The 22,994-nt window shown below is 40.1% G+C and overlaps 1 protein-coding gene across 1 annotated transcript in view; it reads right to left on the bottom strand.

Annotated features, from left to right (window-relative positions):
* smpd3 (sphingomyelin phosphodiesterase 3) overlaps positions 1-20,352 on the bottom strand; it is a gene marked incomplete at its 5' end in the record, with an annotated part of 39,978 nt that extends 19,626 nt beyond the window's left edge. The window contains 3 exons of the mRNA XM_079255679.1: positions 18,615-19,554; positions 19,647-19,898; positions 20,051-20,352. Of these exons, the coding sequence (XP_079111805.1) occupies positions 18,615-19,554; positions 19,647-19,898; positions 20,051-20,352 (1,494 nt within the window). The remainder of the gene's footprint in view (positions 1-18,614; positions 19,555-19,646; positions 19,899-20,050) is intronic.
* Positions 20,353-22,994: the final 2,642 nt, after the last annotated feature.

The raw sequence follows: 22,994 nt of genomic DNA, 5'->3' as shown, positions 1-22,994 counted from the left end.
TATTTATTGTCTTAGAATGAACCGTTTGTACTTGCTGTGGATCCAAATACATGGCAGCTGCCATAATTACTCCACCATTTTTACTACATGCACTAAGCAACTCTGTGAAAACTCATCAAACTTTACAACTGCAATGTCGGCTTTGTTTGACAGATACTAGATCACTGTTTAGGTTAAGTCACATGAAGACGGTACAGTCTGAATCAGTGCAGTAGTAATCACTGAGGCCCCTGGATCCACTTGCAGATGAAAACACGTCCTTGTCACTGATGACTATGCGTCCATCTACAACTATACCTGGCATTTAAAGTAATTTCTATTCTCTTCTTTACTGCTAGATGTCAGTAACTCTTACACACTGCACCTTTAAGTAGATACAGTATACTGCATGGTGGTGGTGTGATCAGCTTTATCACCTCACAGAGAAAAGGTGCCTGCTTTGAACCCCACCTTGTGCCTCTCTATGTTGAATTTACATGTTTGCATTCTCTTTCTATTCATGTGGTTCTGTCTGGGTACTCCAGCTTGCTTTCATAGTTCAAAAACCTGCATATTAGACTGATTGGTGTCTATATTCTCCCAAAGAGAGGTTCTTTGTCTCTCTGCATTAGGTCCATGTTGAACAGGTGATCAGTCTCCCAGTAGCCAAACTATCCTGGTATGAATGAGCCTCATAGCCACATTTTGCATCAGACTTTTAATAGGCTATATTAACAAGTTGAGTTAGAAATGGGTCGTCAAGGTTTAAGGAAACATATCTTTTAATTGGATCAAGTGTCTAAAACAAGCTTTGCTAAACATTTAAACAGGATATGAAATGAAACTATTTGGCCTGCAGTTCAGCTGTAATAACATTTTAATTGTCATTTTCAAAGCTGCAATTTGCTGCCACAGTTTAGCAGTAAGTTGAATAGAGTTGAGACCAATATCTAACTAAATGATCAAATTATTAATTTAAAAGGAATACCAGTTTAAATTGTTTAGCACAAGTCGGTTTCCCAGATTGCTTTTTATTCTACAATCCAATCACAATCCTTTGTTACATATAAACTTTGTAGGGTTTTGATATTGTGTTAATTCTTACTGAGGGAGTTGGGGATCACACCTAGTTGGATTAGCAAATGACTGGACTGGACAAATATCTCTTTAAAACATCCTTTTAAGAGCTGATGCAAGAGTACTAATTGATCATTTTACATTAGTGGTTGCTCTCTAAATGGGTTTCCTCATGCAAAATAACAAAAAAAACCCCATTTTTTTCTCAGAGGAGTAAAATTTTATTAGATTTTGAGCACATCAGCAACTTTTCCTTAGACACTGTGTACTTAAAATCAACTGATGGAGCAGAAGAGCCAGGCAGGAAGTCAGACACAGGAAAAGAATTAAAAATTAGATTTTGGATTTGAACCGTAGAGACACGATCCCTGTGCTACATCTTGATGTCAGTGTGAGCTGCTGAGGCAGCCCTGAACCCAGTCGGTTTGTCAGAGGGAACAAAGGTTCAGAGGAATTTCATTGTAGACAATGTTAGGAAGGCTGTGGAGAGTTGTGCAGAAACAGTTTGACTTTGATGTGAACTTGCTGGGATGGTTTCCACAGTGGCTCCTTCTCACTGTAGAAAGATTGTTCCAGTTTGTTTTGTGAAGAAAATATACAAAATGTTAAGGATGGGCACACTGGTTATGATGTAGTTAATTGTATTAAACATGAAGCCTTTTTGCTCTATGCACTAGTAATGCATGGGCCGACCCATTACCCATGTGTCCTTCGGGTTGCCCATTGGTCAGTCTTTTTTTGCAATTTAGCGAGTATTTAATAGCGCAGAGAGGAGGCGGGCTGGTTATGAAAATTGGTTTGAAGTGCAAGGCAGGAAAGATTATTTTATGTGTGCAGGACCCAGAGATTGGTGTAGTGGTCCCTTGAGAAGTGGGTATACTCTAAATTTTTTGCCCTTGTTTTAAAAAACAAAACAAAAAATAGCCCAAAAGACATTGTTTCGTAAAAAGTGACGTTTAAGACTACTCTATTTTGTTCACTCCAAAAATCCATTAGTATATTTGCTCATTGTCACATAATTTCTGCTCTTTGTTTTCAGGGAGGAAGAGTTATGAAATTACTAAACCGATACTGGCACATAGAGCTGGTGAGAGACAGGCTCACAGACTTACATACATATATCTTTCTTATGTCTATGTTCTAGCAAAATGAATGCAGTTGATGTATAACTGCACCAGTAACCTCAGCTGAGCTGCTGGGCGACGTAGCTACATGTGTAGGGACGTTTGTAATTGTAAAAGCAGCATCACAGGGAGCTTAGAAACTTAGAAGTGGGTGTACTCTATGCTGATTGAAAAAGAAGTGGGAATACTTCGTATACCCGTGGATACTGTGGACTACACCACTGGTTTAGTATGAAATCTGATTCGTCAGAGAATGTAAGAGGACATTTTTGGGAGAAAAGAGAATTTAACTGAGGAAGAGATAAGACAAGAGTCAACACTGAACTGACTTTTACTGGCTGTACAGAGCTCAGAGAAGAGACAAAATGCAAAATGGATGCTGAATCAGCCTTTATAAGGGAGCGTCTCCCTATGAAATTCTCTAATTGTGGTGGAATTTATGCGATTTGTGTGGTTTTAATATGTTACTCCTTTATTAAGTTTCTTTTATGTAGTACAAGATATATATTCTGCATAGTTAGAGTAGTTCAGTAAGCTTGCTTTAGTAGATTCATGCATAAAACTAAACGTTCTGTTCAAGGCCTGTTTCAGCTTTGACTGTTGTTATCTTCAAGCTGGCAGTTGTTTTGACTAGTGATGCCAGGCAAAGGTTATTTGTGTATGCCTAAAGATTGCTGTAACACCTTGAGCAGGGGCAGAGCTCTCAAGACCTCTCGCTCGCAACATCTGTACATGGTCAAAAAATTTAACAGAAAACAATTGATTTATAGATTTATTTCTCATCAGATAAATTCTACGACACTAATAGTTTGAAAGAGTTAATAAACTGTATTTCAATATCAGTATAACCTGCTCACTATAACTACAAAAAGATAAATAAGGTGTCTGTGCAACTGATTTGGTTGGATCAAATGTGTAAAGTTACATGTAAGCTCTAATAAAGACTCAGACACAAAAGAAATTAAAGTTGGACACGTTACAAAAACTGAAACGTTTACAATGCAGGGCAGCTGAGGATACCATAAACTGCAAATATTGAGTCAAAAAGCGCAATCACAAACACAAGAACGCAGTCAGCAAAGAAGGTGATGCTCATAACCAATATGGGAACAGTACAAGGGGAGAAAAATAAGGGAATTAAAAGCCAAAAACAAAGAAACAGCAACACAAAGACATGGAAAAAATCAGAAAAAGTGCAAACAGACAAATTAGGAAAAGAAGACAAAAAGGAAAGAACTGAGATACATAACACTCATCAATAATCTGAATAAAACACAAAGCATATCATAGCTATTCTGCTCTGTCAGCTCCTGTTACAACTTTATCTATGATTTAAAAACATTATTCTTGCGCGAAGTGTCTTAAAAAAAGAGCATTAAATTTGCATGATGCAAGATGAAGTCACTTCAGCATCTATGAGGAAACAGAACATTATTTTCCTTCCATGTGAATTAGCCACAGCGTTACAGACGCTTGGTAATGAGAAGAGACTCATTTAGACCAACGGAAAAGGACAGCCAACAACTGGATGGCTGATTTTTTGCTGGCATCTGTGTAGCCTCTGATAAAAACTACCAAACAAACAAAGAAAAAACTAAATAATATCTCTGAAAGCCACATGAAAGCATTATCCTAATTGCCCCACTTAAATGACAACCGCAAGCTAACGCTGTAGGCTAGCACAGTAAGAACACCTTGCAGCAAAGACCATATATTTTCCTCTCTATGTTTAAGGCACTAATTCAATTACTTTTAATGGAGGGAGTGTTTTGTGGGAGTCAGTGAAGTAGAACTGCAGAGAAGACAAGTCCAATTTTCTTAAATGCACTGGAAGATGGTGCATTAACTCTTCTAATATTATTACCTTAAATAAAAAAAAAAATAAATAAAAAAAAAATGGCACTGGGACACTTGATTTGAGGCTTTGTCATCGTTAGTAGTCTATATTTAATTTAGGAACACTCAGCAGTTTGGGGGCAGAATCTCATTACCTTCTTCAATCAAGTTCATTTGTAAGATACTTCCATGTCCCCGTTTCTTCCTTTACAATTGCTGCTTGTCTCATTGTCCCCTTCTTCTCTCTATCTTGCCCCACTCTGCATTAATATTTCAAGGGCTTATGCATGCTTCAATAGGTGTGTGTGCACCCTGAAACTGACAAGAGGCCCGAGGGATTCTTCTGTGTGTGGATGTGTGCACTCGTGCTGATAAAAAAAAAAAAAGAGTGGACTTTCAGTATAGCTATAATTTGAAACAAGATGATGCTCAGATGGTGCTGAGGCTTCCATCGGAAGCTTTTACACTGACAAGTTTCTCCCCTTTTCCCTGCATGAGCAATAAGAACACAAAGTATAATTAACTGATTTCTTCTAAAATAAAGAGGCTAATGAGTGCAGGATGTGATGTGCTGAAACTTTCGAAGACTTCCTCACGTTGCATGGAGACGCCACAGAACAGAGTGGAACTGAAACGAGCTTTGAGCGGCGATTTCACACTTGACGCCAGGCGAGACAGCCGAGTCTGATTATAAAACCACGGAGCTTGCTGTAAATAATTACTTTAACTTTAGCATCGTGCAGTCGGTAAACTGAGATTTCATCTCGCATTATTCGCACAAGTTTGATCACTTCACTTGAACGCTAAGCAACCGGCTTCTTGCAGTGACAGATGGAACCACAACCACAAATGAACAAAAGCACATACTTTATGTGAGTAATTAGGCTTTTGACACATGCATTCCAGTCATATGTGAATCATATGTAGGACTAATAATGACCTGGTGTTTAGGTTAAATCCTATAATTAGTTGAATAGCTTTACTTTACCTTGAAAAATGTGTTTCTTAACTTCTTAATTACAATCGGATGGTGATGGCGTACTACTCCACCACTCATTCCCTAGCACCCTGGTGGGAATGAAGGGGGATTAAAGGTTTAGTGTGTATGAAAATCTTGTGGTAAAAATGGGGAACGCAAAGTTGTGTATGGATAGTGTGTTTCTGTGGTCAAAGTTCTGCCAGACACAAACATGGTTTAGCCTGTGAGTAGGTCTACTGGCCTCAGGTGCAGCAACCACTCACCAACAGATGAAACTGTGTATATATGTACTACCTGTACGCATCATATTATAGATCCCAAACCGTGATGTAGCATAAAGCAAACAGACCCAAACAGCTTTAAAGCTCAAGAGGATCCCCCTTCATACACAGAGTCGACAAGTAAATTATTCCTCCAGGTTAATGAAAACAAACACAACAAAGGAAACACTGAAATTAATCAAGATCCACATGTGTTAAGACAAGTTTAGATCAAATCTCCAGATTCAGAGACAAAAGTTGAATGATGTCACAAATCAGCTGAGATGGATTGAAGTCATAAATCAGGGCAAATCCCTCTTGAACCAGTCCAAAATTAAATAGGTTAGGGGTCAGTGGATTCAAGCTCAAATAAAGCCTCAAATCCATCACATGTGAAAGTAAAGTGAAATGAGACAAAATAAAAATGGAAGCTTAAACTTCTATTTGAAGCTACTGTCCAAGACCATTCTCAACCTTGTCACTTCCTGTCTGAATGAGCTCAGACAGATGAACTGCTTCCGAATAAAGCAGTGAATCAGACAAACTTCAGGGCTTTGAGACAAACTGTGTGGAGGTGACACAACAGCATCGGTTGCTGCAGATTTGATGGCTGCGCTGCAGCTCTGTTGGATGGACATCTGGTGACTGTGGAGGCCATTGCAGTACAGCAAAATTTTACTTCAGTGAACCCAGTAATAGGATGGAGCCATCATTTTATGATGTTTACACCAAATTCTGACTGAAATGGAGACTCGTTAAACCAGCAATGTTTTTACATCTTCTGTTCTCCAGTTTCTGAGTACCTGTGGAAATTGTAGTCTCAGTTTTCTGCTCTTGGCTGAGAAGACAGGAATCTGGTGAGGTCTTGTTCTGCTGCTGTAGCCCATCTGCTTTACAGTTGGATATGTGTGTTCAGAGATGGTATTCTGCATACTTTGGTTGCAGCTAATGTTTATTAAGTTAATGCTGCCTTTTTATCATGTCCAACCAGTCAGCCCATTCTCCTCTGACAAGAAGACATTTTGGTCACTGCTAACTCCATTTGTTTTCTTTATTGGACCATTCTCTGTTGACACTGGAGAGGGTTGTGTGTGAACATCTGGTAAGATGAGCAGTTTATCAAATACAGAGACTGGCTCTTTTGTCTCCAATAAACATGCCAAGTTAAAAATCACTTAAAGCAGAACTACACAAGTTTCTGGCCTGAAAACTCTGCCTATTTTCAACAGTACACTGAGATTCATTCTGCACATTCATGGAGCCATCCTTGCTATTCCATCCATCCATCCAACCATCCATCCATCCAACCATCCATCCATTTGTCCATCCATCTGTCCGTCCGTCCGTCCATCCATCCATCCATCCATCCATCCATCCATCCATCCATCCATCCATCCATCCATTTTCTGCTGCTTATCCAGGGTTGAGTGAGGGGGGACACAGCCTAAGCAGGGAAACCTAGACCTCCCTCTCCCTAGCCAGATTTGCCAGCTCATAAGGGGGATCCAAAGGCATTCCCATGCCAGCCAAGAGATATAATTCGTTCACCGTCCTCTGGGTCTTCCCAAGGCTCTCCTCCCACAGGGATGTGCCCAGGACACCTCACCAGGGATGTGCCCAGGAGGCATAGCCAGATGCCTGAGCCACCTCAAGTGGTTCCTATTTGTTTGGAGGAGCAAGTTCCACTCCTGGGATCCTCAATCCTGGTCCTCGATGGCTGGTGTCCTGCAGGTTTTCCAGGTGTCCCTTATGGAACAGACCTGACTCAGACTCAGACAGGCTCTGCATTTATTCATTCATTCATTATCCTAACCACTTAGTTCAATTAGGGGTCGCGGGGAAGCTGGAGCCTATCCTAGCAATCCTAACAGGTAAAAAGGCAGGGTGCACTCTGAACAGCTCGCCAGCCCATCACAGCAGGCTCTGCATATGTCTGCTTAATATGCATTGATTTTAATCAACTGTGTTGCAGTGGCGACAGTTGGAAAGCCTGCCAGGCACCGAGTTAAAGCTCTCTCTGACAGGGGGCCTCTGACAGATGTACCCAGCAGACCTCAAAACACGTTTGGACCTGCCAGACCTGACCGGCATCCTCCCCTTCTAACGATCTCAGCCAACTCACCACCAGGGGGTGATCAGCTGACAGCTCCGCCCATCTCTTTGCTCAAGTGTCCAAGACATGCAACCACAAGTCAAACGATACAATTACAAAGTCAATCTTTGAACTGCACTTTAAATCCCATTTTTTCTTCAATCTGGTGCTTCATTTCAGACTTTTGCAAATCATCCTGAATATGTCTACATGTCCAAATGCGGCAAGTCGTTGCCATGTGATTGGGTGGTTAGATATTTATGATAACAGAACAGGCAATTGAACAGGCAGACCTAATAAAGTAGCCGGTGAGTATAAATGTATTCATCAGAGGTCACCAATGGTTCTTTTGAAATAAAATAACTTTATGAGAACAAGTGTGAGCTACAGCTCCTTATCAGGAACTTAATTTGGATTTCACACAGATAACACTGATGAGTATATTTGAGGGCTGACCTCCCTCTGGACCCCAGTGGCAACGCAATTTGTGTCAATGAACTGAGCTGACCTCTGTAGTGAATCGAGGTCCTGCTGGTCATTAAAGGCTGGGGGTGGTTTTGGGGAATTCGCTCATTGATTTTCATTATCCAATCTAGTTTTGAGCGTGTCCCTTTTTTAGTGACCTAATCCATAGCAATGCATTCAGACTGTATTTACACACAAACACACGTGACTCTTCAACCATGCACTTAGTAGTTTGAAATAATTATAAGAGTGGATAAATGTTGAGTCTGAAACGCTTTAATTACAGAGCCAGCCCTGACTTTCTCTTCAGGGAAACATTTTTAATTAATATTCTCTCTCCTTCTGTCTCTCTTTCTGTCTCTCTCTCTCCCTTTCTTTCTCCCTCACTAGGAAACAATTTATCTTTATGCTGCCAACCTGCAGCTTCTCTCCAGGTAAACACATCTACAGGGAAATCATCAGAATGTGAGAGTTCCCCTGAGTTGCATTAGCAAAAGACTGTAAACTATAAGTGTGTCAATATTGGAAAAAACTATTTGTGAAAGAAAAGCAGAGTTAGAGTAGAGAGTTAGTTAGAGTTTTACTTAATGGTCTCATTCGAAATGAGACTAACCTTACTGCCAGACTGAAATGCCACCGCTGACTGATTATGCGGAGCCATGCATAATGTTCAGTGGCAATTATAATTTTCAAACTCCTGTATATTTGTCCATGGCAGTAATGTCAGTGTGTTTGAGCTTATGGAAATATTGAAGAGGCAAATTTACATTAGCCTTTTGCTTATCTACAAACACTCAGGTCCCGCCTCAGCAGTTTCTAAACACTGCAAAGAATCAACGTTTGAGGAAAGTTCTGGTGTTGTAAAATTAAGATCAATCAAAGTTGAGTTTGACAAATATCTGCATTTGTAAATTAATCTGGTTTACTCATGAAACCACTCATGCATTTGTGACCTGTACTGCAAGTTAAAAAAAAATTGCATTAAAGTCAATTTTCTTTTGTCTTCATCATCCAGTAAATCCCATGCAAAACCATATGAATTCCATTTGTTTTGGGGGCACAGGCCCCTGTGCACAGGCCCTGGGCCCAGAGTGTTACAGAGGCCCCCCTTCCCCACCGCAACATTGTAAAATTGTGAACAATACACTGTGACTTTTCTAACATATCATACCCATAGCAATACACTAGACACTGTGAAGTAACTATCTGGCTTTTATGTACATTTTGTTTTATGTCCAAACTGCTGGTGTTTGCCCTACGTGGGCCCCAAGTGGGTGTGGGCCCCTGGGCCTGTGCCCATAATGCATATTGGATAATCCAGCCTTGATTTGAGATTGACATGTTTAAAATGTACCCAGCTGAAAAATCACAAGATCTTTACATTTTATGATGAAGGGCTAATTAATAGTAATACATGGAAGCTATGTCTTAGTTATATAAACATGAACATAAACATAAAATTTGTGAGACATCCGGCTTTGAATGTCAGGCTGATTGGAACTACGCTACAAAAATTAGTGAACAATGTTCATATAGACAAGCAAGAAGCAGCAAGGCAGAGAGAAGGATGCATCGCACAACACAAAATACAGTAGAAAGACAGAATCACCGCTTTGAACAACAATTTGCTTTATGTGAGCAAACAGCCACTGTGTCTGGGAGGTGTGAAGAGCGTGAACATCAGGTACTTCAAATGAACTGGATCTAATGAGATGCATCCCAGCTGGCGCTGAAGCCAGCCAGACGATCATTGAGAGGAAGTGAGGGTTTCATCTTGGCAGGCGGCCAAGACGTCTGGAGGATGAAGAGAGGTAAGGCATGAACAGCAGGCACATCAAAGCCTGCAGCTGGCTGCAGAACAGCCAGGTTATGAGGAAGAGTGTGAAGGCCAGAGCTGATTGATAAGAATGACAGCATGCAGTCAGAATGAAGTGAACTTTTTTTTTTTTTTTAATGAGAAAGAAATTCCTTAAAAGCACCAGCAGTATTCATGGTGAGGAGGGTGCAGGCTTTTAGAAGTGTCTCAAATGTCAAATATTTTCGTTAAGTAACTGACGGAAAAGTAGCTGAGCGTCAGAAGCTAATGGCTTTGTGACGAAAGCAGTAAACTTTTCTGACCTCAAAGATTAATTCAACAAAAATGGCACTTAAAGATCTTGAAGTTCTGAAATAATTTGTCCAACAATTTACACTGTAAGTACAAGTACCTAAGTAAGTAAGTATACTGAAGATAGCTTAATGAAAAAAAAAATATCACAAGAGAGGAGAAGGATATCTGACTGCTGAAGCTGCCAAGAATAATTTGTTTAGAAAAACAATGTACACATGCCGCAACTCCATTCATTTCATATTATGATTAGAGATAAATAAGCTACAAATGACATACGACACTAAGAATGATGTGTTTCTATCATATATAAAAGATTGACGGGGCCTCCGTGACGTTACAGGTTTCTGTAGAGCTGAATTGAAGCTCATTGAGCGGTTCTCTACATCGCTATCTTAGCATCGCTAGAAATGTCGCCCCTCCCAAACAAAAAAAAAAAAAAAAATGGGCAAAAAGGAAAAGCTAAGAAGGGTCTGAGAGCATGGGGGTCTAAAAACTATCAAACTCTGACCTGCCTGTAGCTAAGAGCTAACACAGCAAACGAGAGCTAACAAGCTAACAGGGGTAGGCAGGCTAAAGCTAAATCATGCAGGTAACTGCCTAAAAACCATGACTGTGTTATTTTCTGCCTTCTTGGATATCTGGTACATGTAACCAAAGGAACACGCCCTGATTAAATTACTTTCAAATGGAGTTATAAAACTATTCATTCCCCTCACAGTTGTCATGAAGGTAAACCTGACCTATTAAGAGGTGTGGGTTGTCTTTGGGTAATTGGCTTTACTCCTACCATGCAAAAACATGGATATTAGGTTAATTGGTCACTTTAAAGTCTCCCTCCGAATTAGTGTGAGGTTGTTTCTCTGTGTTATTCCTGCAATGGATTACACTAAATGACATAGAAAAATTAATGGAATTAAAATATTAACAGTTGCATTCATGCATTAATTCCCCAATTTTTTCAAATTATGTTTATGTTTGTTCTGATTCCATTAATTGAGAAAATTCTCTATGAATCTCTTCATCATGAGGTCAATTTTTCCGCCCTCTGTCCAAAATGACTTATCCAAAATAAAATAATTATATTTTCACAAATACAATGACACTGTTTGGGTTAAGTAAAAGCTAAGATATCTGAGATGGCGACAGAAGTGTCAGAATCAACATACTTCATTACTTTCCGTTGCTACTCTTTGGCTACCAGCTTGCCAAGTTTTCATAACAACAGTGGCGAGCCATGTTTGTAATCAGCAGTCTGCTTTCCTGTGACACCCTGTTTGTATCCTTTGTTTGAAGTGGTGGAATTAGCATCACTAAAGTGGACATGATGTGTTGTTTTCATGTTTTTGTTTTATATTCACATATAATTGCACTGCATTTGAACCTATTTTCATTTGTTTGGCAATGGTTGGTCGAGGTTTTTAGCTGAGGATTGATGTGCATATAGATAATTTGTCTCTACTGCATGCATCTCTCCCCCAGTGTATGAGGCTGTACAGGGCATTCTCATAATGATAAGAATCATGTGTTTACAGCAAAGTCACAGGACACAGATTCTGGCACATTAAGCATGAAGAAGAATTACTTTAGTAAAGTATTTCAATACATACTCCTTACCATCAGTACTACTGACATATTAGCATATTGTACGGGCCTAACTGAATGGCGCTTCACATGTCTGATGCAACCAGACCATACCGCTGTAATGGCTTGTTTGTATGGGAGGAATATGCTAGCTTAAATAGGAAACGGAAAGGTTTTTGAGCAAAATGACAGGTGGAAAAACCATACTGTGCATATATGCACACAAACAAATCCTAAAGAGCAAGGATTGCTTCCAGACTTTTGTTAACCGATCAGAAAAACCAATTAGTGCAAATGGATTCTGTTGAGCCCCAGAAGATGATAAATGGTGCTTCAGATCATTTTACTCAAAGCCAGTGGATGTTGCTATTTGTACAACTCACCATCAGTTTTCCTGAGCAGTATGCAGCAACCAGAAATGTAACACATGCATACACAGTTTGAATCCCAGCACATAGTTGCTTGAAGGCCTTCATCTGCTTCAATTGAGAATGTAACAGCATATTCATGCACAGCAGTAAAACATCCGCAACAGAACAAGGAATGAACACTTTACATGGTTGGTATGTGAACACCAGATGAAGGTCTGCTGCATCCCCTAAAATAAAAGTTATAATGAGGAGCCAGAGCCAGAGAAAAGATCAGGAAGACATTCATGTCTGACACATCCACTAATGGCAACCAGGGGATCTAGAAAAAGCATGCTGGATAATGGCGGTTCCAAAGTCTGGAAATGAATTTTCACCCTCACAGCTGGTTGGTGTGAAAGGTTTGTCATTTATTTTTCTAGTAATGAGTCTCAAATGTGCTCATTTTATTTGAGCAGCCTGTTCAGCTTTAAGAAAACAGAAAATCTCATGGGAGGCAGAATCTCAAGAACCTTTTCCTATCTGATAAAGCACCAGTTAAGTTCACCAAAAGACTTACTTCTACACCATCTTGTTGTTCAGTTGGGGGTGATTTACCGCAAACGTTCATAAGACTCAGCTTAGACAAAGCAAAGCCTATGTACATGACAAACTACATTCCTCGAGAGGGCGGTATCCAGCAGGTTTTAGTTATTTCCCTGCACCAACACACCTGATTCAAATCACATGGATCCAACAGCTTCTTTTCAACCTATTCATCCATTTTAACCATGTGTCTTTGAGCATGAAGACAACAAAAACCTGCAGCCCTCAAGGACTGGAGTTTGACACCTGTGTTTAAGGCTACTTAAATCAAAACTTTGTTTTTTTCAGGTTACAAAACAAAACAAAACAAAGAAAGATCTTCCAGTTCAGGGGAAAACTTGACAGCCATGCAGCGTTGAATTATGTGTTTAGTAGCAGAATAAAGATAGATTCAAGGCTTTTACACGAGTTCCGTCTCAGTCACGACGAGGCAGGTTTTGATTTATAGTTGATGTTACATCCGCCGTGTTGTTTGTGCTCACTGTGACTCCGTTTACGCGCTTTCATTTAGACGATGGAGTGCAACAGTAAGCCGCACACTGTGCCAGCTGTCTTAACTTCCTGATCCATTTTAGGAGAAAGCAGAAAACACATCTGGGATTCTTATTACTTGTGCTAGCCTCTTTTCAGAAGCTTCTTTTACAAGCTAGTGCATGTGACATCCCTTTTCTGGATAAACACATCGTTTTCCTTGGTAACGTCCCTTTCTGCTCATTCATGCACATAGGGCCTACTTTAAATCTGAATCTTAAATCTGCACTGTTTTTTTATGTTGGCTTTGATTGAATAAACGCTGAATTAAAAAATAAAAAGTAGGGACACGTCACTAGCTCGCCTTGCCAGTAATGCGTGGGACGGGGACATGTTCATCACAGTTCAGCATCATATCTCAGCTTTTAACAACAGTGAGAGGAGATAAACTGCTGGAGGTTCTTGTCATATTTGTTTCTAAAGTTTAATTCCAGCCACTCCAGTCTGTTGTACTTTGAGTTTTACAATCTGCATCGTGAAGCCTCGCTGTTGTTCTAATAGATGCAACGTGCCATTCTACTTGCTGGAACTATTTCAGAGTGTCCCTAAAACAAACACCTTGTCTGGATAAATAAGTCTGTGCAAGTTTTTAGTTTTAAAGGCACTGAAACGTCCCACTCATACCATCAGAAATGCAGGATTTTGAACTGAAATCGGAGAACAAGCCCAGTGGTTTTTCTCTTCTTTAGTTCAAAGGATCCATGATGCTGAAACAAATTTGAAATTGTTGATTCGTTTAACCACAAAGTGGTTTTCTGCCTCCACTCTTTCCATCATTAATAAGCTTTCTGTCCAGAGAAGATGGCTGCATTTCTGCATCATGTTTACATATGGCTTTTTCTTCGCATTTAACATTTTAATTTAACATTAAAATGCAGGCTTTAACCTGCATTTGTGAGTGGCACGGGACGTTTTCTGAAAACCTATAAATTCAGTCAGTTTTAAATGGGCAGAGATGTGTTTTCAGAATATTAAATGATGCTTAATGGAAGACTATGAAATCTCATCAACAGTACATTTGTGCACTTTTAAAAATACTCATTTTCTTTGAATTAGTTTTGGACACTCTTGCTGAGGTTGAGCAACCGTGTACACCCCGAGAACGTCCAGTTTCCAGGTGTCAATGAAACAAAATGCAATTAAAGGCAAATACTGGGCGTCTTTTAGGACTTTAATTTGTCTTCCTCTCAACAGACACAATCAAAATTACAAACAAATAAGAGAAAACATAAGAGGCTGCACAGATCTTGCTGTCCCTGCATGTTTCCTCTGACCCTGATCCCTGATGTTCAGTGAATTCCCACCGCAGGTGCAGCCACTTAATACACACGTAAATCCAGCTTACGGAGAACCATTTTGTTAAATATTTCTTCATTTCTTTCTCTGTCAGCTGACAGCATGAGCGGTTTACACTGAGACGTTGTGCTTGCCAGCTGGTTTACATCCAGCTTGTCGATGAGACCTAGAGTGACCCGACACGAAGGAAGGTGGTGAAATGTAGATGTAAAGGCATCTTGTAAGCTGCAGCGACAGTCAGCAGGCAGCTGGGTAACAGGATGAAACTGTCAGCATGCAAGCTGTGATACAGTGTGTCTTTATTAGATCTGGTATACGTAAGGGCATGGAAAGGTGTGCTTGTATACACACACAGGTACCCATCAGCAGCATCAGGTCGCATGGAGTCCACCCAGCCCAGCAGGGATTGGATCAGATCCAGACTCACATCCTGACAGTCACAGTAGGTGACTGATTAATGAAGTCACACACTGTCAAAGTGCACTGCATATGCACAAACATGGCACACAAACCACTGTGACTTGCTGCAACACTGATTAATTACACAGAAAAGCTATACCCTCTGCACTGCTGCTATATATATGAAAGAAGACTGCTATGCAACGAAGCTTAGACAGAAAACTGGATGGAAACTGTTTAGTCCCATCAGTCCTGCTTAACTTGTTTGTGTTTTTGCATTAAACTTTTATAACTTATCACATCAATAACGAACATCTTTAAATACTAAAACTGCTTTATTGATGCTAAAACTCATTTCTAGTAGAGCTATAGAGAAACATGTGTCTACTGTGTAGTGACTTCCAAGACAGAATTGATTGTCCGGTCCTAAAAGTGGTCATAATTGGGCAACAACTGACTCAGATTTGTGTCTCCTACCTGGATTGCTTTGCAGGAGTTATAATACCTGACACAACAATATACACCACATTGCTCCACTGAAAAGCACATTCTCATGGTGCGCCATGGTTAGAGGTCTTACATGCATAACTAAAAATAGAAACGTATCTTTAGCATTTAGCTCAAGCATTGTTAGCTCTGCAGTTGCAGCAATAATAAATATTTACATGCTGCAAAAATAACTGGAATGTTCATTCATTCTTACTCAAGCTTGGCTTCACCTTTTTAAGAACTAAAAAATGGTCTTTATGGACTACATTAATACTCTGGGGTGGGAATGTTGCCAGTTATCCTTGTTTGGCAATAATTGAGGAATGAGCTGCTCCAATCATAACCGTGACAGGAAAACTAAGATAGATAATTCTGGCTTCTTAACATGTAAAACTGAGTTCCTAACAAGGTGTTTGGCGGATAGAGTCTGATCTGAGAAGTTTATCAGTTCTTAAGCTTTTTATGGATGCTGATGTTTTCCACAATGACTTCCTCCTGCAATTGGTGCGAAACCAGTATGTGAAACCAAAATGTCAAAAAGTGACTCATTGAGGAATAGTGAGGTAGAGCGAATTAAATCTGCAGTATGTATGTGACTGAAGTTGGGAGTGTGCTGTTGTGAAATAGTTTTATATGGCAACATGCAAATGCCTTTCAGGTCCTAACGTCTGGATGGAAAAATATAGGCTTATTGCACAGGCAATATCATTATCAAAAACTACCATTTCAGTGTGAAAGCTGCTTCTCAGATTCATGTATAGGAAAGGAGAACCAATAAAGGAGTAACGAGGCCGTAGGATGGAGGGAGGAGAATGCTTCTCATGCTAAGTAGTTGATCTGTGGGCACACTGGTAGCGAACATCGGTTCTCAAATTATTATTTGTACCATTTAACACTCAGAAACTTATGTATTGTTAAAATATTTTCAAACATGAATTGCACAACAAACATTTCTTCAGGATTTTAGTTGGATAAAATAAGCAAGTTTTAAGAAATTGATGCGAATTGTTCACTATTTTCCACTGGTTGAAATAATAATCAGTCAATATGGAAAGCTTGTCCAAGAGAGCTTCTCTGGTAATATTTAAAATCCATCTGAATACATTAAATGTGTTAACTTCCAACTGGACAATTGGCAACAGCATGTTATTGTGGGTGTTGCAATAAAAACATGTGATGCCAATCCTCTTTTTTTCTTGGTTTCCATACTGCATAGTGGAAAGGCTACGAATCACTGAGGTACAAAGGAAGAAGTGCTATGGGTGAATGGCTGCAGATGATAGCATCTTTACAGAGGTTATTAAACACTTATTAAAAGTGTTATTATTTTAAAAAAAAACAAAAACTAAGTCTTTGTAGTTTGAAAAGAGAAATAACAATTTTAGATATTAAAATATGTTGCTGCACAAATCATTCTTATGCCACATTTTGTAGAAGCCGACAAGTCATGTGCTATGTTTACATGGGACTTTTAATTCCTGTTTAATTCCGAATAAAAGTTAATTCCATTTTAAACTGGTGAAAATGACCATGTAAACACTTAATTCCTAATGCAAATTTCTATTCGGAATTAAACTTAATTTTGATGTAAGTGGATGGTTTAATCACATTTTATTTCCAAACTATTTAATTTCTCTGTCATGTAAACCTTCATTCCACTCTAAGTTAATTACTTCTTCTCCTTCTCAGTTGCTCCAAAAAACTAAGTAGTATGCTCATGTTATAAAAATAGCAGCTAAACTGGTACTTATTATGTAGTTTTTACAAGTTATGACTGAAAAAACGAGAAGCAGGGAGTGAACTTTGTTTATTTCCGGTATACGTCATATGTCACGTGCACCCTCTGTCCAATCAGAACCCTTCCCAACCTGCCGCTCTAAAGAGGAATTAAGTAAGGACGTGTTTCATGTAAACTTCCATTCGAAATTATTATTTTCATGTAAACTTGTAGGAGAATATTTTAATTCTGAATGATTTAATTCCGAATTATTAATTCTGAATTAAAAAACATCATGTAACTGTAGCCATTTAAGCTTTGACTCTCCAGCATTTGTTCTTCCAACGAGGTATAACACGGTTATTTAGCACACATAGACCTAAATGTGATATTCAGTTATTGCTCTGCCCAAAGTCACACAACAGTGAGAGATGACAAGACTAGTATTTGGTTAAAACGTTTCTAAGCAGCGTTTAGAGCATGGACATATTTCTTCTGTAACCTAAAAGTTACATTTATACTTAAATTTAGCTCAGTTTTCACCCCAAATTAAAGTGGGGAAACACAGAATGTCTCTTATTACAATCCACAGAGAGACTGAAAAGGACAAACTGTGACTAAGAAAGGTATAGAGATTCCACGCTATATGAAAGCCCCACAAATGCATCATGTTCTAAACATAGACTGAGCCATTAGTTATGGCATTTCCTCAGTTTCTCTCTCTGCTGACCTTTCAGTCACAACAAAATTCTGAATTTAATTAGTGAAACCACGGCAAAAAGTCTGTCTGTGATAAATAAAGTAGTTGTTGGAGCAGCAGTAACGTATTTTCCATGCAGGACTAATGATATGCCACATCTTAGGGGAATACTTTGCACTTTCACAGGGAAAAAAAAAAAAGCTTTTGTTATTATGAGGTGGTTTTTCTTTGCGGTAATAGGATAATGTGGTAATAGTTGTAATTAAACCAGTTTCAAGTCCCAGGCCGGTAAATACTGCAATTTTATTCAAAGCTCCTTCTGTACAGACACAGTGCCTTTCTGTGAGATCGGTTCAGAACCAAGCAAGAGCTTATTACTGCAAAGATTATGCAGTCAACAAGTTCACAAAAGAAGTCTGGAAATGACACAAAGGAATGTCACATTTCTGTGTAACTATGGGCAACACAACTACCAACTGTAGTTTTGGTACTACAGTTCATGAGTTAGCCTCAAAGGCAAAAATACTTGGTCAGGGTTTGGAAAAAAAATAAGCAAGAGACATCATTGACTGATCTAATTGCAGTAGACACCATGAACCTGTTTGAGTGAAGGCAGGTTGTATAATTTAATGTCCATTTGAAATGTTAGACAGTTAGCTTAGCAACAAAACATGAAGCAGGTGGAAAAACCTTCTACGTTTATAAAAATCTGCCAGCTACAAGCATTACTTAAAGTCATTCAAAAACAATAATTTCTCCATTAAATTAGTATACAAAACCTATGCCCTCTAAAAACTGTGAGTCTGACTATTTTGGCTAATGCTATCACACTTTTAAGCGCTTCAGATCACTGGAACACGGCTAAGTTGGATGTGTCCTATTTCTAGTTTTGTTAGCTAAACAAAGCTTAGTTCAAACCTAAGCTTAGTTCAGAAATGTTTAATTTAACACTGACTGAGCCCAAACAAGCACATCAGTTCTAAAAGTCACTGAAAAGCAGCAATTGGAGAAAGGAAAACAACTGACCTTAGCAAACAGCGCCCCCTTGGCTGCTAGCGCATCCTCTCCTCTCCCGTTTGGGTAGCATTCATAGCGTGCATCCAAGATTGGATAGCGACTGGCCAGCATCAGGCCACTGTTTAAGAATTTGAACCTGGAGCAGCAACCTTTCCAGCCGTACCGGCCAACATCACTCAGCACATAGGGGAAGTAGCGGTGCAGCTGCCGCCGCAGCCTTGTGGTTGCTCCGTGGTCAAATACCTCCTGCAGAGCCAGGAAATCCAAGTTGGCAGGGAAAAAGGCAGAGATCTCATGGTCGAACGTCTCATCTCCATGGCGACGTTTACGTCCTGGACGCTTGAAGATTGACGTGCGTGGGACGTGAGAGAGAGTGTTATTGGAGGATATCCCAACACAACCGTCACCTCCGTGGTAACGAGTGAGGGACTCCCGCGAAGCAGTCATGCTGCCCGTGTCTCCTCCAGCCTGATCCCGATGATTCCCTGTCTCTGTTTCCTCCTGGGGGTCTGGCTCTGGAGCACTGATGCTGATTTGAACCCCTGAGGTGTGAAGTGGACAGTCTGTCGACGGTTTTTGCTGCGTCCCTTCCCCATGCATGGGGCAGTCATGGTTGCCAGGGCCTACAGTGGAATGCATGGGGCAGTCCCCAGCGTCACTTGAAGCATGAACTGGACAGTCTGAAGTGTTGTTGCCCCCCACAGGGTGAACGGGGCAGTCTGCTGTGTTATCAGCTCCATCATGGTGAACAGGGCATTCGGTGGAGGCCTGGTCTCCTGCACTGGGGTGGACAGGGCAATCGACAGCACCTGCGGGATGAATTGGGCACTCGGTGAGGGGTTCAATTTCAGTTTCAGCTGGACCATTAGTGGTGTGTATCTGTTCTGGACGTTGATCCAGAGAGGAGGTACGACGGAAACCTGTGGCAAGACTGCTGAAGGATGCCGCACTAAATAAATAAAACGGAAAGGAACACATTTTAAAGCGAATATTTTTCCTCCACTAAGAGACAAAAGGAGCTCACCAGTAAGCTGTCCTGACCTGATGGAGGTGTTTGTCGGTGAGTCAATGTAGATTTTTATCTGAGGTCGACTGGCGCCGTTGCGGATTCGTTTCCCCACCTCACGTGCTCTCCTGTGGGTGTCTGACAAGTTGTTGAACCTGGCCAGAGAGTCTGGCAGGAGGCAAACATTGGCACTACAGAAACAAAAGCTTCTGCCCTGAGGCCTCCACTCCCCAATCCCAGCACCCCCTGGTCCAGCCTGACCTTGCTCCGCCTGGTGCTTGTCTGGCCTGGACAAAGAAAGTGTCGCATCAAGTCAAGTGCTACTTTCGATTTTAAAGAAAGAAATGAACACCAAACAAGTTTTACAACTGGATAACAGTAGAAAAATTGCTTTATAATAAAAAGAATAGCTATATTGCCCAACTGGGGAAAACCTTACCTATGGTAGGTGTATAGGTATGGTTGGCGTACAGCCTGCAGGGGAGCCCAGATGATAAAACCTAAAAGAGCAAAAGGCAGGGAGACCAGGAGGAGTAGCAGGTAAAGGGGTGCAGAGATTAAGACGCAAAGGGTAAGGAAGGAGCAGGGATCCTGGGAGCGCTGGCGCTTCTCCAGTGAGGTGGCCACACAGGATGCCAGGAGGCGGTCCAGGAGCCAGTAGCAGGGAAACACCAGGCTCCATGACAAGCCGTCCAGGAAGTGCAGACAAGCACTGGAGTAAGGGGTGTTGTAGAGGACCATCTCTTTCCTTCGTTCTCTTTCTTCCTCTCTGTCACTTTCTCCTCACCTCACAGTCTCTGCCCACATCCACACACACTCTTCAAACAAGTGTGCACAGATCTGTTCCGCAAATTACATGAACAGAAATGAAAAAATAATTTAAAAAAGAAAGAAAGAAAGAAAAGAAACTAGACCAATACGTGTACCCTCCCCCCTCCTTGGAGAAAGGAACACTACATGGTTTGGGTGATTTCTATCTACACTGGGAAGCCAGTCATAGACTCACAACTTCCTCCGTCAGTAATTACACCCTCCCAAGGAGGGATCATGCAGCACAGTCTGGAGGTAGAACATTGCCATGATGAGAACCGTTTTCCTGATGCTGAATCTATGATTGCGAGGACTCCGATGAGCTCCGGAGGGGGCATCCATTAAACGTCACGATTTCATCAGGACCTGGAGAAAGTGAACGGATCAATGAAGAAGGGAGAAAAAGAAGGGGAAAAGAAAGGAAGGAGATCAGTAAACGACTTGCTCTGATTCATGCATGCAGGAAGCAACAGAAAAAAGAAATGTTTGTGAAAAACATATTTTGCTTCAGGCGCTTGCAAGTCCAAGGACTAATGCTACAGAGAATTCCCCACAGATTTCACCATGAAGATTGTGATACTTATTTATTATATATAGTACAGAAGTATTGACATTTACACTGAAACTGTTGTCTCAACATGCATACTCACGACATTTCTGACCAATTAGTTGCTACTCATTACAGTTTCTAATGTTGAAATTAGAGAGCTGCTTCAAATAGCATTGAAATATTCATATCAATATTAAGTTAAGTAGTTAATCCCCATTTAAACTGAAATGTTGGTTCAAAAAAACATTTTTTTTTCCATTTTCTGGCTATTTACAAAGGAATAATAGCCATGCTGTCCATTTCAAGCAAAACTGCAAAGTTTTTCTCCCTAAATGGCTCATAAAAACTCCCCATTAAGGTTTGTTTAATAACATTTGCATACACATAAACCTTATCTATATTTTCTCAGACACTGATAATTAAGGAGATTTTAATATGCTTAAAACTAACTTAAGGCTATTCAACAAAGATGGAAAACTGTGTGGCAATGAGTCAGAGCACATGCAGAAATTCCATCAGCACAGAAATCTTGTGCTCATCAGGCTTAAATAATTAAGATCCATCTTCAAATATTTAGTTTTGAGAAAAAGTTTGGAAACTGGTCCCCTGAGTACAGAAGATGAGGATGAGAATCAATATGAAACTAAAGGCTTCTTCCTTCTTGCCGGCACATAATCCAAACTGACAGTATTTTTCATTTCTTTGATAGTCTTGTCACGTCTTTCATGCACTGCTCTTTTCAGGTCTCTCCACAGATCTGATGATGTTTTAGTCAGGAAACCATAAAGGTCACAGAACAGCCTTTAACTAAAACTCTTAAAGTGGTCCATTGTGGATCATGAGGTTGGATTTGGTTGATTGGACATTATTTCTCCTTTTTTGAGACAATTTGGTCATTATTGAGTAACCCCTTTAATATTAATAAGGTAATAAACATGTCTAGTGTTGAAAGTCTGAAACCTTTTTTTTCCCTCCAAATTTGCCTGCATTTAAAGAGTTCTAATTTTATCTTTATCAATCTAAAGAATATATTTCCAAGACAGACAAAGCTTGTTTGTGTGTTTATTTACAAATAACAACATTTACAACTAATTAGAGGAACCATGTCTGCAGGTTGTTTGAACAAATGAGAAGCCAAATAAATGTAAAAAAGCACCAGCCTGAAGAAGCAAATTAAGTTCTGAGACCTTCTTATATGATATATGAGAGCTGTAATTCACTGGAGTACCCAGATTTGAGCATGGTACGGCTAATGTTGCGATTTTAGAAGATAAACTCACTTTTTATTTATTTAACCATCCAGTCGTGTGCTTTTAACACATGCTAGAGACGCTAGAGAATCAATTTTTCTTTCATGAATAAATTATGAGCAGCTTAATTCATTCACGTCAACAGTGGAGGCTTTATGAAGACACACAGAGTGCACTGACCTCAGTGCGACCTAACATACCCCACAGGGATCAGCAGAGCAACAGAACAACAGTTCATGTCTGCATCAGGACTGTAATCCACCAACCTCCACTGCAAAAACTCAGTCATAAGTCATATGGGCAATTGCATGTTCTATATAAATGCCTTGCTTGCAAAGTAAAGATATGATCATTTAAATGTAATTTCACCCTTGATATTGGCAAAAAAAAACTGTTTTTAAGATGGAATGCTTTTCAGTGACACAATTCTGCTTGAGCCATTTGTCATCACAGTCTGTAATTTTCTACAAAAATGGGTCTCTCGTGTTAGACAGCAGCCTCGTCGTCTGAACAGCACATCTCTCTCAGATGATGAATAAACTGTCGGTCCGTGCCAATAATCAGCTTCTGTTCATTCAAAACCTTTGTGTACAGTAATGATTCTTGTTATGACAGAAGAGGGGCTTGTTTTGGAAGATGACAGACTAGTCGAATGTTGCATCCTGGTGTGGTGTGGTGAGCACAAGATGCACAGATGACCTGTTGACGCATTAGTTAGGCCGACTGAAGTTATTACAATTTCTATGAGCAGGCTGACTGATTGTAGGAACTGA

The sequence above is a fragment of the Telmatherina bonti genome, assembly GCF_933228915.1.
Source record: "Telmatherina bonti genome assembly, chromosome: 2".
Lineage (NCBI taxonomy): Eukaryota > Metazoa > Chordata > Actinopteri > Atheriniformes > Telmatherinidae > Telmatherina > Telmatherina bonti.
Note: the sequence above shows the minus strand (reverse complement) of the source record. Positions and strands in the feature narration are given on the sequence as shown.